This window comes from Plectropomus leopardus, chromosome 11, assembly GCF_008729295.1.
Source record: "Plectropomus leopardus isolate mb chromosome 11, YSFRI_Pleo_2.0, whole genome shotgun sequence".
Lineage (NCBI taxonomy): Eukaryota > Metazoa > Chordata > Actinopteri > Perciformes > Serranidae > Plectropomus > Plectropomus leopardus.
The window spans coordinates 8,257,986-8,281,649 of NC_056473.1; the positions used below are offsets into that span (position 1 = coordinate 8,257,986).

A 23,664-nucleotide genomic window follows, 5' to 3' on the forward strand; every position below is an offset into this window, starting at 1 on the left:
AAATCACTCATTCAAAATACTTATTTTGCTCCTTTTGTGATACACAATTGTCCAGATGCTTTCAAGCCTTCTCTACAATACCAGGGACATAATTTTGCACATAATAATGCTGTGACAAAAGCCTGAACTGCAGTAACACAGGGATCTTCAGCATGTTTCAGACGAAGGACCCCTCAGCTGAAAGAGATGGAGCAGAGCCCCACTACATAAATAAAATTAAGCTGCATATTAAACTGGACCTAAATTACCATGTAGGCATCCCAAAGTGACATATATAAATACACTTTTATATGGCACATATAATACTACACTATTAAAGTAATAAATGACCAATTCATATTAATGGTTTCAGTTGACAAGGGTCCATGGGTAATAATTGGCCTATCATCAACATTGTGGCCTTTACAATGATTTTTTAATTACATTTTTTAATTTAATAGGTCATTTATCTTTGCTTAATATTATGTTGGATTCACGTACAAGTAAATGTCTTTCAGACATATTTCACTTTTAGGAGTAAAAGGAAAAGCAAATAAACACTTGGGGCCTGTGTCCCCATAGGCTAGTGTTTTTTTTCTCAGCTCTTGCATATTTTTCAATTGCGTCTGCTTCTGCATGCGGTGACCTCGAGAAAAAGCACTTGGCCTGTTTTGTGCAGCCATGCCACAAGCTTCAAGTTCAAAAACTCTGAACTTTTCAGAGAGGTGTTGGAGATGTCAATGGCGCTTTTTAGCTAAGCTACTGACACAAGAGTACTCTTTCTGTAAGACAGAAAAGTCCTTCTGTGGGAGCAGATCGGCTGGCGGACACTGAATGTTGATAGTGTGTGTTGTGCTTCAATCACTGCGGTGTTGTGAGCTTGTTGTTCACTGTGTAGTCAACCTCTTGTCAATGTGGCATCACCTGAGCTCCCTAGCTAATGTTAATGTTGAGATATCGTTATAGAAACAAAACCCAAACACATCATTTAAAAAAGTGCTACGAGAGCTGTTTAATGAAGCTGGAATGAGGGTGTCCCCAAGCGTCCTGCCAACATTTTTAGGCTGAGAAAAAAAACACCAGGGGGACACAGGCCCTATGAGAGAAATTATTCAACAATAATTTGGGGGCCCCTTTTCAGTAACTCTGATGACCTCCTATGGGTCACAGATCCCCTGTTGAAGACCCATGCAGTAGCACAGGTAATGCTTCTCAGGAGGCAGAACAGCTGCTTTAGGTGCATTCAGACTGCTTTTCAAAAGTCATGGGAGCTGCATCCCATCATATTCTATTCATTTTCTCATGCACAAGGGTGACTCAGTTCAATTTAACGTTTGGATTTTGGCATAAAACAGTCCAATTTTAGAATTTGGGCTCAGAAAAAACATCTGGATCAATCATAAATACTCAATACTTTTTTTCCAATGGTAGATGATAAACACTAAACCAAGGATGTTTTAAAACCCCATGTTCCTTGACAAGGTACAATAGTACATAAAACCTCTATATACATCCTTAAAGTAGGTGAAGTGCCAGAAACCCCCAGACGCCAAAGGCATGACCTCAGTGTCCTCGATAGTAGCCTTTGTCAATGGTAATGTAGAACAATTTTTCATCTCCACCTCAATAATCCTAACCAGAAAGATAGCTTTATCTTTACAATCTCACATTTTCCTTCATTTCACATCCGAACTGGATCTTATAAATAAAAACACTGAAAAGAAACAATTGAAAGAGTTAATGATCTTGTATGATTAAATATGGTGCTATACTCTTGTAATTAGGGGTCTGGTTTTAGAATATTTTGTTGTTTGACCAATGCTCATTGCTAAATTGTAAATGACCCCACAGACTGATTCAAAGTTTGTTTGTTATTCATGACCAGATATTAAAAGAACTCCAAAAACCTAGAATGAACCAACATAACAAATATGTATTGTTCAAAGAAGACTTAAGTTTGAACTGGTGTGTTTTGTAGCAAATTTCTGGGATTTTTGTGCAATGAAAGAGTATTTCTATACATCAAGGTTTGCTGGTCCTTGTTCTTTTGATGTGAAGTTCATCATCATGTTCAACATGTCTGCTGTGAGTCGCTTTATTGTCACTAGATGGTGCTGTTTTCAACGTGCTCTACTTTTCCTACATCTTCATGGGGAGGCCTATGTGCATCATTAAAGGTGCAACTCAATATCTCCTGAGTTTCACAAAGAAACCAACTCAACAGACTTTTCTTTTTTGAGATATTTATTCTTAAAAATGAGTCGGGGGATCTTGGAGTTGCTTCACACGTGTCAGTCCTGACGTGGGCTTCTTTCACCGCCTCCCACGTCAGCTGGAGAATTCATGCAGCCGTGTAGTATGCCGTCGACGCTCTACGGTGATCCTACTAGTTTAAAGCTTTGTCACAGAGAAATCAAAAGCTGCAGTGATTTTCAATATATTGATATGGATAATAATTGCATAGGATAATAGCCATGCTGTACAATACACACAATTATAAAACAATATGTTAGAATGATTAGTACAGTTTTCCTAAAGTAGGTTTATACACATTGTCATTATCCTCAACATTTAAGTGCATCATATCATATGAATAGTCTTTATATTAATGGTGATCTGATACATAGTTATAGTGATTTAATACATACAGTACATACAGTAAATTAAATCTTAAACAAATTTAGAGGGACGTTGCAAAGCCCTTAAAATGTAATAAATATTTTCAGATAAAATGGTATGCAGTGGAATGATAAAACTGTACACAGCTGTCATACCAGATCACGGTGGCGTTTTCTTTTACATTGCCGAGTTTTGTTTTTCCTCTAGAACGCACGGCACAGATCATCTAAATGAAGCCACTCTCAGAGAAAAGAGCAAAAAGAAAAAGCCATTTCTGTATCAAACAGAAGGTCAACATCTTGCATGCATTATTTAAGAAGTAGTAAAAATGTTAAATTAGTGGATAAGAGGGAAAAAAAAAATTATCAACAACCGCATGCAGCAACAATGGTTATAATGTTAACAATTCCATATTCGCACCCTCACACAATAAAATCATAAGGCATGCCTCATTGAACTCCTCCATAACCATACTCATAATGGAAGATACATCCTATTAACAACTGGTATGGATTCCCTTCTTGTTTACCTTCATATGGTCAATACATGTGTAATGAAACCTGCAAAGAAAGAGAACAATCGACTCATTAGTCCCGTCTGACAGCAGTCTTATTTTGGTTGACAACAGCGTTCAGTGATAAGATCATATGGTGGATCATCTTGTAATTTGTAGCCACAGGCTTGTCATACATATTCATCATCAGGCTTTCTTCTTAATAATTGAATACTTACTTAGCAGACAGACTGCTCAGTTTGTATTCCTCTGGCGCAGATTCTTGTCTTTGTGGTTGTTGGTTGAATTAGTTTTCCTTAAGCAGGAAGAAAACAACACATTAAGGGCATACCCCAAGTTAAATGTGTGTACACTAAAGACAGTAAAATTATTTGACTACAATTAAAATACCTGTTAAATTATTGTAGCCATTTATCAAATGAAAACACAAACAATTACATTTCTCTATTTCATGTCACTACAAATGAGATACTTTTGGTCAGCAATTAGAATAGCTTAACAATTTTAAGTCATCTTTTTAAACTTTGCCAAGTAGCAGTGGCGCCACCAATTCGTGGTCAGGGGGACCACTGCTGCCCAGTTACAATAGAGTTTTTTCACAGCAGAAATGTCGACTCATCTTCGTAAAAAAAACAAAAACAAAAAAAAACCAAAACACTTTTCCCAATATGACTTGTCAAAATATCTGCTGTAAAAAAGGTCCATTGCAAGATTTTCAGTGGCCCCAAGAGGTCACCCCTGTAAAGGAAATTTCTCGGGTCAACACTGCCAACCAGTGGTCAAAATTTAGCATAATTTCTGATATGTGGAGAAAATGATTGGTGTAATGCTTCTTTAATCGATACCAAAACAGTACTTAGTTGTAGCTCTAGTGTACACTAAACAGCTACACAAACAATTAAACATGAACACAAATTCTACCATTCACTGTGAAGGAGTACCTGAGTTCAGTTATACATTTTTACACATTAAAATATCAAAGCAGTGTACAATCATTTAATAAATGGTTTATACTGCAACACACTATAATTTAGTTGTAATAATATTGAGCTGGCAGCTAGCAGCATGGACAGAGCCAACTGAGTTAACCAGGGAGCTTCATTTCTGCAACATATCATCGATATCAGCAGTAACTGCTGTATGAGAGCAGTACAAAGCAGCGTCAAGGACTAAAATGCACTAACATGCAGACCAGCAGCAAAACAAAAAACAGAGAAGCTCAGTTTACAACATAAACAGAAGTAGCTTAACTTCATTCTCTACTCGGGACGCCATTACTCCATTATATCTTTACACAGCTAACAGCTGCTTGCTGCTATATTAATGCTCATAATGTCACATACAGATCCTTTTAACAATACTTACTCCTGCTTTCAGCTGCATTATAGTGTGCTTGTATTTTTAAATGTTTGCATACTGCTTATGAATGTTTAGTCTTAGAGCATCATGGGCAGGGCTTCCATAAACACGACAATTTAGATGGTAACTTTTCGTTGACTAAGGCTTTGTGTTGGCAAGAATCTGTCAATTTGATACGTGTTACATTACAATACATTGCAATACTGTAAGCAAGACAATATATTGTCATTTTATGAAAATCTAATTTTAAGAAACACTTTAACACTATATGCATTTAATCTGAGTAAAAAAGCTTAGTTTTTGTGCAATCACAACAGTGGAAGCTACATTTGTATTTGTCACAGTCCCTGTAACACGCTGGCACTTTGCTGTTATGTTGTAGTGGAAGAAGCAAATGGCTGAAGATAGATTAAAACACTGCTATCAAGAGGTTTAAACTACACAAAAATGAACCGCTGCCCTGAATCTGTGCATCTAAATTTATAATTAAAATTAAAAGATAGTGATTTTGAGAATTGATCAAGTATCACAAAATATAATATTGCAATACTCAAGTGTATCAGTATTTTCTTACACTGAAGGCATAAAAATGTCCGTACTTGACTGATAATATTTTCCTGTGATTTATCTGACTGCAGCAAAAACATGTCCGCATGATGCTCCCGGTCATATGTGACCCAGTTCTGGGGTGTACTGTTCACTGAGCTCTAAAGACAGTCAGGAGGGGATACACCATAATAAGCTACAACAAAGCACACATGATTAAGCTTTACAGAGGAAAGTTATTTAAGGTAAAAAATTTTGTACTTACACGGGACCTGCTGGGTCATCATCTGAGGCAACAAGGGAAAATATGGAGAAATGAAGACCAAGAAATAAAATCATCGCAAGGAAGTTGCAAACGTTGATGAAGTGGCGTTTTTTTTTTCTTTTTACAGAAAGCATGAAGTATTGAGGACAATAGCTGTGACTGACACAGTTTTTATGTTTTATACTGCACGTGCACACTGTGTTATGGGATGGAAATGCAGCCTAGATGAAGCAACAAAATAGTAAACGACAGGCTGTCATGCTGCAGGAAAAACCACGTCATTAGGTCTCTCACAAAACACACAGCAAAACACCACATTAAAACAATTACATACAAGCAAAATTTCAAAATATAAAAATATACTGTTGTCATGCACAGACAGGCATCGCTCTCAAAGAACAGCTGTTCAAAGAGATTAGTGAGAATAAAATATCAGCGCTCTACTGAGGGTAATAAAGTCACTGAAGCAATGGGACACAGCAACAGGGGAAATGATTAATAAACACAAAATATTTTAAATTCTGTGCAGTGACTTGCATGCCGTCTCATTGCTGCAATTTGATGCCAAAAAGTGAAGTTACTGTTTGTTTGTAAGATGTAAGATTTTTGCACTCGACACTAATGTTAAGGAGAGGCAGAAATGTGTATTCTTGTGCTGTGAACTGGAAGAAAATGAGTGCTTATTAAAATTCATGAAGCATGCTAAGTCTCACACTTACCACGAACATGGTTAAGGTTATGCAATTTGGGGAAAAGGGGAGGATGGGAGATATTACAACAGTCTGTTAAAATATTCTACAGCCAAAGCTAATCTCAGTAAAATAGGAAGTATTAACATTTCATGCAAGAATTTGCTGTTTTTATTCACGCAATCTACGTCCTGTGAGGATTCTCGAGGTGATTTAAACATAATGAACCGTAATGACAGTATATTCCTGTGTCACTGACTGACAGACTGTCGCAGCTCCAAGCTGTCAGTCATTCACTTCACGTTGCGTCTGATCAGCATGTGACAACATCAAAATTCTGTTAGAGAGGAAAAGGTCGCCCAAATACCATTAATGCATAATTTATGATATAGCTAGACTCTTGAAAATAAAGTACTCGGTAGTATTAGTGGCACATGCAGGTTGTGTAGCTAAATTATGTGTCTGGTGGTTAAGCTTGCAGCAGCTTGGGGACAGCACAAGGTCCTTGGGAATCTGTTAATAATTGAAACTGTCCACCTCCGCAACACTGCAGTATCATATTTCTCATGAATATTAAATGCATAAAATTGTCCTGACAAGGTGCGACCTCCTGCAACAGTGTCTGCCTGTTGGGTCAACCTCGCCAGACTGAATTACTGGAATCAGGCAGAGCTCAGTGTCAGGTGACTCTGTTGGTGTCTCTGGCGGAGGAATAACTTAAACCAAAAAAAACAAAGCGTGCGTCCTATTGCGGTCGCCTCGTCGCACACCACACTGACAGGGTTTGAAATGAACAGTATAACCAGTTTCTCCTCAAATATATTAAAAACAGTGGAATAATAAAACAGCTCTGAGCGCCACCGATGGTGACTCACCGTCTTGTAAATCCTCGGGCTTCTTGCGCTTCTCATAAACGACGATGATGATGACCAGGATGATGATCTCAGCCAAAACCCCCAGCAGAGGCCATAAGGGAGCCAAGTGGCTGCGGACCCTCAGCACGATCTTCTCATCGCGGGTGCCGAGCATGTTGGTGGCATTGCAGTGGTACTCGCCTGGATCTAAATTAATGTCCAGGTTGGCGATGTGGAGCTCGGTGTAGTTGTCTCTGCTGTTGATGAAGAAGCGACCGCTTGAGTTGTCGATTTCCTGTCAGAGGTGGAAGGAAAAAGTGTTGAGGGTTGACGGTGGTTCTGTTGAACAGAGCTGCTTTTTTTTTTACATTAACACACATCTTAGACTATTATCTCTGCACATTGCACATATTTGCTATCCTGCAAACTTTTACCAACCCCTGATGAATATTTTTGCACATCCTGCGCAAAACTGTACGGCTTTCTCACTCTGAAACAGCTGCATTGTGCAGATTTGTTTTTTGATGTAATCATGTGGCCATAAATGTGGTTAATAATAAATTGCATTTCGAGCTTGAATATTCACAGTAACTCAGTATAAGTATGGTTTTGCGAACAAACACTAAATAAGCATTAAAGAATGCTGAGGTAGTTAGAAGCATGTTCACTCATTTATTAAATGACTGGCTAAACACCAATACTGTAAGCAAAGTGTTCATTTAAGTATTATTGAGGTTGTAGTTTGGAGAAGTTCTGAGAGGTGTTTCAAAATTTTTGCCCATCCCATTTACATACAGGAAGAATACTAAAAACACATTTCACTACAATGCAGTCCAGCACAACAACACCACCAACTATAACCTCAATAATAAACACACAGTTGAATGGATACCTCTCTGAAGGCTTTAACAAAAAACAAACATTATTATCTTTTTTTAAATGTACAATTTGTACTGACTGCATTAAATTGTACATGTGTACTTAATAAAGTAGCCAGATGGTGTACATTAATATCACATACCCGATGCATGCCGTTGTCGTACTTGCGCCAGGTCCAGATGGGGTGAGGATAGCCCGTAGACTTACAGTAAAGAATGGCACGCTGGCCCTCGTTCTTATTCTCACTGCGCTTGTGGCCTATGATCTCAGGAGCAGCTAAAATAAAATATAAAATAATAAAGAACAATTTTACCATTCAAGAAATCTACAAAAATAAGATGTTAAAATGCTTGTCAATTTAGGCTTCTCATCTACTTATTCTCAAGTCGTAGCAATGTGCTTTTTTAATGCATCTATCTTTTAAATATTAGTTAAGTAAACACTACTTGTGCAAAAGAGAGCTGCTTCACTTTGTTCAAATCATAAAAAATAATAAAAGTAATTATTTATTCATAGAGCACTTATCAAGCACAATGCACAAAGCACATTCTAGAGTCAGTATATGCTAAATATAACTGGCTTCAAAACAGCTGCAGGGGGAAATAATGCAGCAAACAAGGCTGCAACAAGTAGGGAAATATAAAAGAGGAAAACTCACAAGTAAAGACTAAAAACACAGACACAGTGGTATTCAACTAATCCACAATTAAAAGGTAATTCTATCGAAGTCTTCTAGTCATGAGCAGGGAGTAAAAGACAGGGAGGTCTGACAATCTTCTGAGTAAAACTTCAACATCAAATATTTAACTCATAGCATTTCATCGTATCTATCAGGAACATGTAACATCAAGCTGCCTGTATTATTCTGTGTATTCTGTATATTATAAATCTGCCTGGCTGTAAAAGCATGACAAGAAATGTCCCGTAAAATAACAGCAAACCAAATCCAATTTTCCTCTGTAGTGTGACGGCAGAAAAGGCCGACCAGATTTTACCGTTGAGACATAATCCCTTGCCATCAGACAAACAAGACACCATCTGCTGCCACTGAGCCGGGCATTGGTTAGATGGAGGTGTCAAGGGCGCCGGCTGCCCCATGAGCAGCCTGCAGAGCCATTTGAAATCACAGGTCCTCACATGACAGAGCTGCTAATGCTCAAGGCCATTCAGGCCATTTTTATTGGTGACATCTCTGATGTGGCCTTGAAACTGACAAAAAAAAACGCCCGCAGCTCACAAATCAACACCTACATTTAACTTCGATGGTGGCATTTGCTGGAGGAGTCGTCTTGAAGGTGTAGACACACATGTAGACTCCGGCATCATCTCCTCTTGGTTTGGTCAGCCTGAAGAGCAGAAACACACCTCACGTGAACTCACTGCTAAACTCTTGAGTTTTAAGGCCATGACACACCAAGCCGACAGTCGGCTGTTGGTTAATATTAGGCTGTTGGTGAGCGTTTAAGTCACTGCAGTGTGTCTTTCACCATTGGCCCTCGTTGCCTTTTTTTCAGTCAATTCAGCATATTAAATCAATGTCTTGGGTGTCGCAGACTGCAGAGCTCATCATAGCCGATTGGTGAATGATTTGCAGTAGGGCTGGGCAATATGGCTTTAAAATAATATCCCGATATTTTTAGACTTTATCGCAATACACAATATATATCTTGATATTTTGAAAATCTCCTTTAAACTACTGTAAACTACTAAAATACAAAATTGTTAAATGAACTGTAGTTAGAGTTACAAATAAAGTAGCTACTGCCATAAAATAAAGTTATTATAAAGTTTAATAACCTATTGTACTTTGACACGGCTCATTTCGGGCTGAAGTGTTGATGTTTTTGTTGCTGCTTTTTTTGTGTGTCCGTGAGAGGCAGAAAACCGTAAGAGAGGGAAAAACAAAACACCAAAGCGAGTCTCATGCCAGTGGCTAAAAAAAAAGATGGTCGTGATAGTCATATTATGCATCGCACGTGGAACAAGCTTTGTATATTTCCCTACTTCTGTGTCTGACCTTTCATACCCAAACCATGTCCAAACGACAACTGTGTGGGCTAACTGTCTAACTAACATAATGACAGTCCTCCATTTTTGCTTTTTGAATGACGATTACAGAGTACTTCCACCTACTGGTATGGAGAGTTATTTCCTCTCACGCAGGTGCAAACGTATGCACTGGTTGGCCGTCGGTTGTAGCCTTTGTGGTGTGTTCATGCACAACTTTTTGGCCGAGACACAGGTGACGTGAGGTGACGCATCAGTTGGCTTTCGTCGTTGCTAGTTCTTTGATGTCGGTATGGTGTGTCTGGGCCTTTACACAAGCAATTATATGAGGTTTTGCTGTGACTCCTACTTGTACTCAGTGTTCCTATTTGGGCTGCGTGTTTCAGGGATCTCCTCCCCGTTCTTCATCCAGTAGCTCTCCTGGTGTGCACTGTGGGCGCTGGTCAGGTTGCACTGCAGTGTGTACGAGTCGCCTTCCACAGGAAGTGTGGTGTGTTCGGAGGCGACGATTGACGGTTCTGTAAGAAAGACACGGATCAGCTACGACAGAAGTGATGCTTGCTGTTACCCGTGGGTGAGGGACTGTTGGAGGATGTAAACAACAACGCACAAAGGATTCAGGCGGACACCACAGCCAAACACACTTTATACACACTTATACAACATAGCACAGGAACAGAGTCCTGAAGTGGGAGGAATTATTTTGGGCATTTAGGGTTCCTTAAGTAGAAGTCATTTTCTGTGTTGTTTGGTGACTGGGAAGTGGGAGCACTTCCAAGGCTCAAAACTCCCTCGGCTGAATCATCAGTACAAGAGATGGCTAACTGCAATGGGAAATATCTGCTGCTTAAATAAAAGTTAAGCTACAAGCCTCCGTACATAAAAACGTTAGTAGAGAAGCCAACTACAGTTCCCAAGGTTCATTTGCTATGTGATCAACAAAAATGTAAACAAGATTACCGTAATGACCAGACATTTGATAGCGACAGAAACATTTCTTCAACACTGAAGTTCAGTAGCCACAAGTGGTTTCTATCTGTGTTCTGTGTATTTCAGGATTGTTTGTGCAGAAAGAAACATCTGTACCAAACGGATTATACTTTTTAGAAAATAATTACATGCTGATTGTTTGCTGCTGCTTGAAAAAACAACAAACAACTGTTATAATTCAAAAGATTCAGAAACAAGGTCAAGGAAAATATTGGTGTTTGCGTGTGAAGTCAGTCTGCAAAAATCAACATTTAAGGAAAAGGAAAAAAAACAGATTAAATAATAATAATCAAAACAAAGAAGGAAACTGAATCTTATGGCATAGAGTTCAGGGAAATGAAAAGATGAGAGCTACAGGGAAAGAAAAACAAACCAGAGAGGAAAATAAAGATAGGGAGATTAGGCTTAATGGGGCTCAGGTTGAAGGACCGAGGGATGAGCACAATATAAAATACTCAACTTTGCTAGTAAAAGTGTATAATGACTAGTTTTTGGTATTTTTCTTCATTTACTAAGTCTGCAGGGGAGGATGGCACCTACGAAGGAAGCTAGAGGTCCTCTGGAGAGGTTTGAGGGAGGCTGAATCACACAGGAAGTGTTACATTTGGTTGCTAATAGAGGAGGAGGGGGGTGTTTCCTCTACAGTGACCACTCACTCTGCAGCACCGATATAGTGGCCTGAGCACGGATCCAGGTGGTGGCTGGATTTTGGTGCAGGTCGTTACGTCGCGGGTCATTGCTCGCTCTGCATTCGTAGGTCCCAGCATCATCCAATGTGAGATGAGAGACACCCAACACGCTCACGGCGTTGGAGCCATAAGCTGTATTGATGGACACTCGCCGCTTACGGGCGCCGTCCCACAGCTGCCTGAAGGAGTCGCCTCGGTTGATCTCAGAGTACCACCACTGGATTTCTGGGGTGGGGTTTCCCACCACGTCACAGTACAGCTCAAAGGTGTCGCCAGTGAGTTTAGTCTCAGAAAAAGGTGATTTGACAAAGCCAGCTGGCGGTGGAGATTTAGGGGGCAGCATGTCCAGAGATAAGCCCCTCCCCCAAAAGAAGGAAAACAGGTGGCGGATGGAAAGGCAAGAAAATAACAAGGTAAGTTAAAAGGGAATCAGAAAAAGAAAAACAAACAGAAAAAACATAAATAAAGTAATCAAACAGACACTGACAGACAAATTATCGTAAAATGAAACAAAGGTTATTTAAGTAAACAAAGAAAGAAGAAAATGTATAAAAAGCTGCCGTTAATGATTGCGTTCATTATTAATGAAAGTCCAGGCTCATGTCCACAATTTTCTTTTTTTTTGGCTGACCAACAGTTCCAAACTCAACAATATTCAGTTCACTATATACACCTTTTCCACCAATATCTACACATATATTCAGGATTTTTTTAACGTGGGAAAAACCTACTGAAAATAGGCCATTGAATAAGTCTGTAACAGAATATTGTTTTCATCATTTAAGGGTCATTGTAACTGAATCTAAAAATTTTGAATGATGATCAAGCACTGCTTGGATGGAGACATATGGTATTTTGTGGCATCATTGCATCATGATGAGAAAAATTAGAAAAAAGACAAAAAAACTAGGACGTCAGCTCGGGCATATTTTCATCGCTGCCAATTGGAGCAGATCAGAACACACAGAGATGCACACAATAATGTGCTTTTAAAATCCAAGCTTAAAAAAATATTATACATTGATATTATTTTCTACTTTCATGGAGTCATATTTTTAACCAACATCAGTCCTAATCATAAATATCAAATATTTGTTAAATTTCAGAATTTTTTTAGTGGAAATAGCATGAATCTTCTCCTTATGCCAAAAATGGTAAAAATGACATTAAGTGGAAAATAGTAAAAATTACAAATTCGAAGGCAAAAGCCCAGAATGACACCCAGAAATAATATAATGTATGTTTTCATGCTTTGATGGCTGTGGGATCAGAAATTCCAGTTTAAATGAGGTTTCTGAGGGGCAGTTTTTGCACTTATCAGTATGACTGTAACGATTATGTTTACAGAGTGTATTTTAGACTTATTGTAGGAGCTGAACTGCAAATTCCAAGATAAAACCAAAATACAAAAGCTTGCCAAAATGTTTGCCAACACAGCCAAAATCATCAAAAAAATGAAGAATGAAAAGCATGAAAAATGTGCCAAACAGTCCCTAAGGGTTAAAAAAGAAAATCATAAAATTGGAAAAATGGCCAACATTATGAAAATTTTGGCCATTTTTTGCAGAATAACTTCTTTGTGACACACAACTCAGTGAAATCAACATGAAACAATCTGTTGGGAATGGTCAGGCCAACATTTTTGGTAAGAGAAAGAGATGACCTCAGTTCTGCCTTAGTCATTACTGCTGCTTATCCTAGAAAGCTTTCATTCAATTCTCCTGGGAAGTCTTTGCGAGGCTGCTCTCACTTTATTTTGTCCAATTAATGACATCGTATAGATTTGTGCCAGGCTCACATGGCACTCACATCCAAAAGTCCTCCAACTGACCTTGTCTTTTTCGGTATATAATGAAAACATCATTAGTGCTTGTTTATATAATCATTCAATAATGGGACACAGACACCAGGCAAAATGTGCACTGTTAATTTTACAGGACTGAAATGTCTCTCTCTCTCTGAGATTAATTCAATAAAAGTGAAACAATTGATTACGGCTGCACAGATTGGAGGAGGAGGAGGAGTTCGGGGGTGGTGGAGGGGGGCTGTAGTCATAAGCATGGTCTATAGGCACTGTGTAGAGCACATGAGATTGAGAGGAGATTTATAGAAACTGCAGCTCTAGGTCTCTGGGGAGTGTGTGGGCGCATGGTGATAGACCCCCTCCGTTTCCATAGAAGCACTCTACGGCAACAAAGTGGGAAGAGGAAGAGACGGCCAGCCGGACCAGGCAGATCATCACAAGACGCACAGACATGTTTGTTTTTTTGTCAAGCTGACATCATAACCCTGCTGCAAAGCCCACAACTGGTTCATCAGCACCAGCACATTTACTGCAGGCACAAACAGACACATACACTCAGCTGACAGTTTATTAGGTACACCAAGCTAAAACTAATACAACAGTCCTGCAATAAATCCTACCTCCATGAAGATTTTTATGTTGGATTGTATTGCATTATGCTGACTGAAGTCTCTGTTGTTTTGACGAACCTCACTGACATAAATGGAGTGGACAAAATAGTAGAGACACCTGCCACAATTCAACACAATCACTGCAGCCTCTGAAAGAAGCATGTAGAAGAATCAACACATCTGCAAAACAAAAACCGAACTAGGGATAAAAAAGCTTATCAGTTTAGTTAGTATCATCATTTCAAATTTCAGTTATTATATGTCAGGGTGTCTACAGGTCACAGATACCTTTATTTTATGCTTTTTAAGATCTTTTAAAAATAATTTTTCACCAACTTTAACAACCCTGACACACCAAGCTGTCGGTCAATGTTAGGCTGATGGTGAGTGTCCTAGTCCCTGCGGTGTGTCCCGCACTGTCGGCCCTTGGTTTTCTTTTTTTCAGCCGATTCAGCATGTTTAATCGCCATTGGAGACAGCAAAGCCCGTCGGTGAATGAAATCACTGTGATTGGCAGTTCAGCTCAGCTCACGAGAAGAGAAACCAAAGTGAAGAAAGTAAACAAACAGCTAAGGTCAAGAGGGAGTGAGATCGAAACAAACTTGTTATAAAAGGTAAAATTTTGTTTTAAGCCATTGAGCTCTATAGCAGAGACATCTCTGATCATCGATCTGATCATCTTGATGGTTTTTGTTGCTGTTCACTGGCGCATGGTAAATATGCTTGGTGCTTTCATTATTGGATTGTGTTATTAATGTGCTAACTAGTGTCACAACGGTCTTCCAGTGTCCCTTTTTGAATAACAATTACAGACTACTGCCCTCTGCTGATACAGAGTTATTTCCTCTCACACAGGCGCAACACAAACGTGCTGTTCGGCCATCTGTTTAAGTCTTTACTGTGTGTTTAAGTGCTACCTTTTGGTCGAGAGGCGAAACAACAGGCGGTTTTAGTTGCGGCTAGTTCTGTTAGGTCCGTCTACATTTTGCCAACATCGAAGTGAAAATAAAAAGACAGTGTGTGGTTTAGTGGTAGGTTTACAGATTTGCAACATCAGAAATGTGGGCTTTCAAGCATTTCGGCAAAAATAAGACAGATAAATGAAATTAGACAAAATGTTTGCGGTAATAACGACCCCAGAAATTCAAATTTAAGACTAGCTATTACTTATATGGCTTAATATTTATAAAATTGAATTTAAGACAGACTTGCAGACACCCTGGCTTGATCACTGCGCTCACTTTAAATGGTACCTGGTACCCAGCATAAAGTAAAGTCAGTATCTCCCAGATGCGAGCACAGCATGCATCAGGGGTTTGTTTTGCTATTCTCTTGTTTACAGAGTGGGCGTGCAGCAGGCATACCCAGTGATGCTACTGGTCTCTTGTCCTTATCGACAGTGACACACAGACACTTGAGCAAGCAATGCAAAAGACAGGCTATCTTCAGTGTTACTGCTCATTTGATATGGTTTTCACATGTGAGGTATTGGCTATTATTTTGCATATTTTTGCAAACACAAAGTGCCGCTAATTTTATTTGTGGTTTTCATATAGAACTTGAAATTATGAAGGTAGGATTTATTGCAGGACTGCTGCATTAGGCTGCATTAGTTTTAGCTAATAAAGTGAGTGTAAATGACTGGGACTGAAAACAAAAAGCAACACTTCAGCTCTTAACACAGAACTGCTGAGAGACAGATCCTGCCACCTCGGATAGTCCAGATGAGTAAAAAGTGCTGAGGCAGTCGCACTGTGCTGTACATTTCTAAATGACATCACTCATGTCAAGTTGATTGTTAGTTCAGTTTTGGCACGCTGTTCTGTGTGTCTCATGTGGTCGATCTAAGAACTATAAAAAGCTGCACTGTGCTCTTTATTTTTAGATCATCCTGATTATTCTACAGTTGTCCATTTATTCTAAACCTTTGAATGTGCTGAACTGAAACCAACTGATGCCTTTCATGATCAATTTATCTGTTAAATGTGTGATCTTAAGAAGAGACAGTTGTTTTATGTTGCCCTCTAATGCTGTTAATACCTTTAATTTATTTTCATTGTTTACATTAGTATTGCCAAATTTGTGCACACGCTCACACTTTGATTTATAAAAATCTTTGTTTACAGTTTGTTTCCAATTCCTGTTAAAGTTTAAATGTCTGTAAAGCATCTGTCTATCTTCATAGTTTTGTGTTTCTTTTTCCATGTTGTACACTGGATTTTGTTGGTTTTTTTGGATGAATATGTGGAAAAGCGTGTTTAATATTTAGAAAAAAACAAATTGAAACTGCCTGGTTTATCAGTTGTGTTTTATGAACACGAGAGTTAGTAAATTACAAGTTTCAACAGAATATGATAGATCGATTCTTTGGACGACATGATATTTCTTGATATCACAAAGTCTGTCATGATACAGATTCTATTTGATTCAGTTCAGTGGCCTGCACTAATCTGAGGTGATACCAGGAAATATCCATATTCTCTTTTTCTTGGCTTCTCGCCACAGTCTGCCTGGTGCTAGGCAGCTAGCACCATGGGAATTTTAAAATAAAGATATATCTTATAGATAACAATATTGATGTTTTCAATTTGCATCAATAATATTAAATTGTTGATCAGTAAATCTGTATATTGATCCAGACTGATGTATTGATACACCCCTAATAAATACCTTTACCTTTTTGACGATAATCTATTATTGTTTTTGTTGTTTTAAAATCAGAAAATTACAATTTGAAAAAATGCCAATCACAGTTACCCAGAATCCAAGGTGACATCTTCAAGTGTCTTATTTTGTCTGACCATCAATAAAAATATTCACTCTACAATGACCTAAAAATGCCAAAACAATAAATATTCATACTGGAGATGCTGAAACCAGAGAATTAGAGCTTGATAACTAACTTTGATGATTATTGATTATCAAAATAGTTGGCAAATGTTTTTCTTCTGATCTACTCAGTGATTATTTGGCAAACTGTTTCAGCTCTAAAAATGACTTTATAATGCTTTGTTAATTTCAGAAAATGTATTCTAAGCTAGAGACAATCACTGCATTGCATCATCATAGAAGGTTTTTAGCTCTTTTCTCCAATCAGAAACTTTGATGTGTCAGTGAGGATTAACCAAAATCTGCCTTTAGCCATGTGGCTCCTCTAAACTGAGAAGATGGTTAATATGATGCTTAAACCAGAAATTTAAATCTCTCATCACTACGCTCTTCATTTATTACTGGAGACCAACTTGAGTTTAAACTGATGCTAATTTCTGGCTCATTATTCAAATGGTAAATCTGACAGTACAACCTGACAACAGATGGCCTGGAATAGTCATGAGTCTTTCCTTGCAGATACTTTCTCTGTATCTTCTGATGAATTTCTTCAAACCGGTGTAATATAAAGTGAATCTGGCCTCTGTCCCAGGTAATGTACCAAAACTGTAGCAACACATACTGAGTAGCTAACTGGATGACAAATTAATATTCTATCAGAAGCGGACAGAGATGACTGGAGATTAGAAAAAGCAACAGAAAGCACATATTATATTTACGTGCTGGTTTTAAAGTGAATGTATTGATGTATTATTACTTGAGTGACTTACATTACTGACATTTAGTGCATTTAGTGTATTCCTCTGACCATTTCATTTCATTTAAGATCTCATTTTTGCTGTTTCTGAGAATCTATTCATTGAGTTTGTTGTACAGGTTGTCGCTCATTACAATCTATTGATTTTAATCTTTTTTATTTACATTGTATAAACAAATATCAATCAGATCAAACTACTGCAATCTGATGTTTCCAGAAAATAAAAGTGATTTCTTAAACATGATTTTTTTTTTCTCCATCTAAGAAAAAAGTTCTCCTTAACTTGAGGGGAGGTACAGTGTACAGGCTGCTGTTTTTTTGACCTCTTTTTAAATCATCTGGATCTTATGCAGTTTTATGTGCTGCTAAATAAATAAATAAAATACAAAAATTAAAATATTACTTTGCTGTCATCCGATTTTTAATGTGCTTCATCATTTGAATTTACAGTTTTTACTCTTACAAACTGAGTCTCTAAAATGATTAAAGAAAAAATTAATATTTTGGATCCAATAAGGAAAGTCAACAATACTTCCTAGTTAGGATGCCCTTGCCCCTTTGATGTTAAATTTTACAGAAATGTAAATCAGAACTAAAACAACTAATCAATTAATCAATTGAAAAAATAGTGTTTTGCAAAAGTTTTGATAATCATTTAAGTATTTCAAATGCCTCAGATTCCCTAGTTTCAGCTTTTTTTCTGACATCGTGTTGACCAAACAATTAATCAACAAATTGAGAGAACTGTAATCAGATTAATCAATAATTCAAATAATCAATATCTGTAGCCCTATTCTGCAGGCTACACAGATAGGAACTTCACATTTCAGGCTTGCTGATGTCTGTTGTGTATTATACATGTCACTTGATGAGCTTTATGTTAATAAGTTGTTTTAAAATGTACTGTACGCTTTATTTTCACACACTCACTGACAACACATGTTAAAAATTTCACTATTTGATCATTCACAAATTGCCAGCAAATATACAGGTTGATCAACTGTATTAATAAGGATTAAATCTGGGACTGAAATCAATATGTATTCTCATTCTGGGATTTGTTAACATATCAGTTTAACGTTGAAAATGAAAATAGAAGTGATCCTGATCCGAAGGTGAATAATCGCTCTGGCAGGTTGTTTTGTCAGGATAACTGCACCCTGGCCTGAGTACTAATGAAAATCTCAACACTGCTACGATCATATGAACCCAAGACTGATCATTTCTAAATACTTACTGATTGCACTAAATTCATTACTGGAGCAACAAAATCCTCTGCAATTCAGACGAGTTCATTAACTGTGACCTTCGTATTTAGCCATTTTTGTGGCTACTGCATGAAAAATGAGAAACCAAAAAATGTGGTTTGAACTATACTGTTAAAACAGCCTTGTTGGTAAAAGATCACTTTAGATCAAACACACATCCTTTGGGAACCTCGGCGGGAATAGCTTCAAATGTGAGCAGCCATTAGTAGATACAAAAGGCTTCTATGATGTGGTTGGCTGCTGTGTGCGTTAATATCTCACATTAACATCAGCTAATGGTATATTATACTTACAATATTTGGTGTATTATTGTGCAAACCATCCAGACGTTTTGAAAACACGCAAAGATGAGGAAAAAATTACACTTTCTAGCAGTCAGTCAGATAAGAAGCCATTAGATTTAAGCAGAGTTTTATCTGCTGGCGTGCTGATTGAAGATGTAATGAGTGGGTGTGCTGTATAGGAGCAGATGTGTAATGCATTCCTACACATGATCAACTCCAGGGAAGGCCAGGGATGAATAAATTCTCACTCATTCTCACATGATGCTTGCAGAAGGGATAAAAAGCCACACTGCACACTGCCACCTCCAAATACTGAGCCCAGGCTAGTTTACATTGCCCTAAACTGTTTGGTGGGGGGTGAGATTTATGAGCAGCGGGGTCAATTGGACAAGTAGCACCGTGCTGACAAAATCAATGCCATTCTGCAGTGCAGTACGAAGAGTTAACAGATTCACTGTTGCAAGAGGACATTAAAGCCATGGTTCCCAGTGCAGCATCTCTGCTCTAAAAATAGAAGCATGCAGCAAAATGGACTGGTGCTATTTCCAGCACTTCTGAGGTCCTACATCTAATTACATACATGTGATGCTCTGTAACAGGGAGCTGGACTGATGCAGGGAATGATCTCACCCTGCAAGAGAGGAGCTGCTGGATACTGAATTCCTGAGCCATATCCTGACATACCTGAGCAGACCCGAGCGTGACAGCATGCTGGCTGTGCGTGTGTTCATCTCTTGAGGAAAGCATGACAGATTTTGAAGTTCAGCGTGACACCATTTCCCTTATGCACCTTCTCCTGTTCCCAAAGATAATGAGCAGAACTTGTCCTTGCTGAGCGCACGGCGCGTGCATGCAGCTCCTCACTTCAAAGGACATTTTAAGGGACATCGCACAGGCCTCCGTGTGGCCCACTTCAGCCCAACAAACACAGCTCTTTAATGATTTATTAACAATTCATTTCAAAGCCAATAAAAAAAAAAAAGCAATTCAGTCGACTGGGATGTTTCTGTTAATGTCACGTTAAGGGATTATCTAAAGAGTCTTGGGCTGCTTGGGAGACATTCGTGATGGATAGCGCTCTTAAAAAGACACGTCTTTAAAATTATTCATTAAAAATACCCCCGCTGCAGAAATGCAGGCGACAACCCCACCGCAATACCCGCAATTTCGTCATATTGTGAGATAACCGCCATGTATTTTCTGCCAGGAGAGCTCGTTTCCTACCGTTCTGGGAAGAGACGGACTGCAGCATCAGGGCTCCAAATATCGCCACCGAGAGGGACATGACTGCAGCTCTTCGTTTGCCAGGTATCATCTTCGGAGACGGGAGATGGAAAATGCCGGTAGGCGAGCTCTAAGGTGACCTGAGCGGGGTATGATGATGCGGGCTGGATTCGCCGAGGCTCCGCACACTCCCGTCGTATCACGCAGAGAGGGAAGTGTCGCTAGGTAGACTAACGGGAGCCTCCGGCGCTGCTGCTAGCTACCTGTGCGGCTCTCCGCTGTGCTGCTGTCAGCCCGGTGCAGCAAGGGAACCACCTTTTTTTCTTCTTAACCACCCCTTTAATCTTAAATCCCGCGAGATCTTATAGGAGCACAGAGACAAACGGATACATCAGAGACGCCGTCCTGTTGGAGAGTGGAGCAGAAATATGGAAACAACAGACAAAATGGACGTTATTGTTTAATCAGCCAGGTTTTACCGTTGTCACTTATCAATGTAAAACATCTCTGAAAATTGTTTGTAGCCGTATTAACTTATGTGGTTGAGTTTCGTTGACTTTTGAGCGGAATTATTGCAGATTTCACGCGCTGGTGAATTTGGAAGTTGTTCTTCAAACTTTGTGGTCATGAGCAAATAAAGACAGTGCAGGCAGTGCGGTTGCACTGGGGCCAACAATGTTTTTAATGGAAAATTAATATTTTTAAAAAGTACATTTGTATTTAATAAACTAATATAACTTTTTTATATTTATGTATCTGAAAAAGTCAAACAATTTCTGTCATTTTTTTGTATGTTTTTTGTAACATAGTTGAAAGCCATAACAAATGGTATCCATGTCTTAAAAATTGCAACAGGCCTGAAACTGTGCCGTGGGTCAAGCAGTCTCTCAGGATGACTAAGCCCTGACCTCAACAGGACCTGTGGCTTTAAGTAGACTTTTAATCCTATTTCCCTTTAAACTAGGCCTAATGGCAGCCTCACGCCTACAACACTGTGTAACCGTGCTCCTTAACTAAATGGAGCTGGTAAAGTAACCTAAATGTAGCTTACTTTGTGGTCAGTGGTTAATGTCATTGGGATTTGCATCATGTCATAGGCCACTCATTGATGAGGGACTTACAGGATATGGTTGTTGAAAATGTGGAAAATGCATAGAAGGAATTATTTATTATCTAATAATAACAACCAAGCAACCATTCTGTGGCAGCAAACCAGGACAAGTGGTTCTGTGGGTGTGGTTCCTCCTCTAATAGCAGTAATAAGCTGCAGTTAAGTCTGCAGGGCTGAAGACTTTTCTTTTCAAATTAGCCGCAGCCTTTTATTTTATCAAATATTTATTCATTTCTTACACTGCACTGAAACTTTTATTCATGTATTTTATTCCTGTCATAGTATATTTTAGATAGTTTTTACTTTTTATTTTCTTGCTCTGTAATATCTTAAATATCCTCATTAACAAGTCTAACTTTAGAAATCCTTCCAGATCTCACATAAAGTGTAATCCTAAAAAAAATCTGCTTCTTTGTCATACACTGTAAAATGCTGTTGTTGTTCACTTTTGCTATCACCAAGCGAGCTTTACTTTATTGAGTTACATGTGGATGTGAAATATGTCAGGTAAACAGAAAGGCTACAGGAAATGTTTTACCACATCCTGCAAGGCACATACATGATGTTGTGGTTAGTGCCTTTGTCAGTGCTGATTCTGTAGCACTCAGTACTCTGTATCTCTCATAAAGTCTCTCTCAAGGGTGCAACAATAGATGATACAGCGGATGAATTCAGCTCGCTGTTTCTCATTAGCTTCATAAAGTTTGTCTGTCTTCATAAAGTGGAGCTAACAAATGCAATCACAGTCATCTGTGAGTTGCTAAATTACTGCAGCAATCCAATCCACCACTTGACAGTGATTTTGCAATGACAGTGATTTTGCCGTTTGTCGAAGCACTTTGTAAACTCTGTTTTTAAAGGTGCTGTGTAAATAAAGTAATTATTATTATTATTATTATAAAACCACACTGCTACTAATAGAAGGTGTAAAATGTGTTATAATAATATAAAAGAGCCTACCAAAAGGATAAAAATGTACCCACATCAGCTTCTTATTTTGCACATACATTGGCTACGTGATCCAAAAAATAAAAAAATAAAAGATTTAAAACTATTCATTGTATTAATGCATGCAAAGTGTCTGCTGCATCATATTTCATATGTAAAAAAGGTGGAATATCCCTTTTACTTTGACTTTTCCTAATGAAAGCTTCCTCTACAATAATGTTGCATATAAAATGCAAGCCAATGTTGATAACAAAGTTGATGACATTAACTAAACAGACAATCCAACAGCACTGGGATGTGATCTCTATCTTAAAAGGTCATATTTTGCCACATGGGCAGAAATCAGGGGGGCAATGTTTCACACTGTAGCAGAAGATTTCAGTGGTAAGGGGTTGTTTTTTAGGTTTAAGCAGCAAAACTACTTGGTTATGGTTAAGAAAAGATTGAAGATGTTGCTAAAAATACTTGGCTTTAAATGCTATAAATGCTGCTAGAAAGGCAGCTGCATGTCACTTAACCACATTCAGTGCCACAAACCAATGTTGTTGTTTGATGCTCTTGAACACCAGTCCCCTTGGTCAAATTCCATTGTTTGTCAGACCCATCCACCTGAATTCACCCTAGGTGGACTTTCATGTTTTTTATACGCAAATGGCTCAGAGTGTCTGATAATGACACAAACTGGTTTACGTTGAAGTTGGTGGAAAGCCCAGTGGATCTCACACAAACACTAACCCCCTGGTGTCATTACAGTGACCCCGAGGACACTGCTCAAGCACTGTCTTTTAATACTTTGGGAATGAAACCAGGCAGAGCATTGTGTCTGAATTTACAGCAAGTGACTTATGAATGTTCGTAAAAAAAAATAACAACAAGAAAAAAAACACTTTATCTTGAAGTACAGTGAATTTTTGGCACAAAGCTTTTATCTTCTTTTTATTCTTGCACTGTTTTACATTTATTATTGTTGTAAGCCATTATGTTGTTTACATTTTGGGAGATCAAATTGAACATGTGATTATTTATCTAATATGATGCCCTTGAACGAAAGACTAAGGAGAAATCTGGGAATTGTGACTGGACTAGTTAGGAACCATTGTTTTATAATACATTCATAACAAACACTAAAATTGTGAATGACAATTGGCTGAGTAAACTGGTGTGCCTCCCTGACAAGAGACCAAGACTGATAGACCTGAATGTAACTTTTCTTTATGGCACATCTTCAATCTGAGACAATCTGACATCACATCTGAGTGCTAGATATATCACTCCCAGTTGTTTCTATGTTTCAGCTCCCAAATAACATAATTCATCACATTTGTAACATAACCCAGTCAAAGTTTTGGATTCACAACTCTAACCTCTATGTAGCCTCCTTTTAGTAGCTTTCATATTTATAAGCTTAGCTCTCTTTCAGTGTCAAATTGCTTTTTAG

At 38.4% G+C, this 23,664-nt stretch overlaps 1 protein-coding gene across 2 annotated transcripts; it reads right to left on the minus strand.

Moving 5' to 3' along the window:
* Window positions 1-2,237: 2,237 nt before the first annotated feature.
* On the minus strand, window positions 2,238-20,503 carry LOC121950647 (neuroplastin-like). 2 transcript variants are annotated; one of them, XM_042496719.1, is made up of 9 exons: window positions 20,168-20,503; window positions 11,358-11,705; window positions 10,061-10,229; window positions 8,956-9,050; window positions 7,847-7,980; window positions 6,847-7,120; window positions 5,283-5,304; window positions 3,331-3,407; window positions 2,238-3,158 (listed from the first exon to the last, which is right to left on the minus strand). In XM_042496719.1, the coding sequence occupies exons 1-8, from the start codon at window positions 20,256-20,258 to the stop codon at window positions 3,347-3,349; spliced, it is 1,194 nt and encodes a 397-aa protein (XP_042352653.1). In that variant the 5' UTR covers window positions 20,259-20,503; the 3' UTR covers window positions 2,238-3,158; window positions 3,331-3,346. The 2 variants fall into 2 exon arrangements, with proteins under 2 accessions (XP_042352653.1, XP_042352654.1); XM_042496720.1 differs by lacking the exon at window positions 11,358-11,705 and having other exon boundaries at window positions 20,168-20,502.
* Between the last annotated feature and the right edge of the window lie 3,161 nt (window positions 20,504-23,664).

What these genes read in the sequence shown, in the direction of transcription:
- LOC121950647 (XM_042496719.1), bottom strand. Translation starts at nt 20,258, where the DNA reads ATGATACCTGGCAAACGAAGAGCTGCAGTCATGTCCCTCTCGGTGGCG. An exon ending in CACTATATCGGTGCTGCAGA is followed by an intron (nt 10,230 to 11,357) that starts GTGAGTGGTCAC and finishes TCTTTCTTACAG; the next exon opens with AACCGTCAATCGTCGCCTCC. An exon ending in ACGACAACGGCATGCATCGG is followed by an intron (nt 7,121 to 7,846) that starts GTATGTGATATT and finishes CACCTCTGACAG; the next exon opens with GAAATCGACAACTCAAGCGG.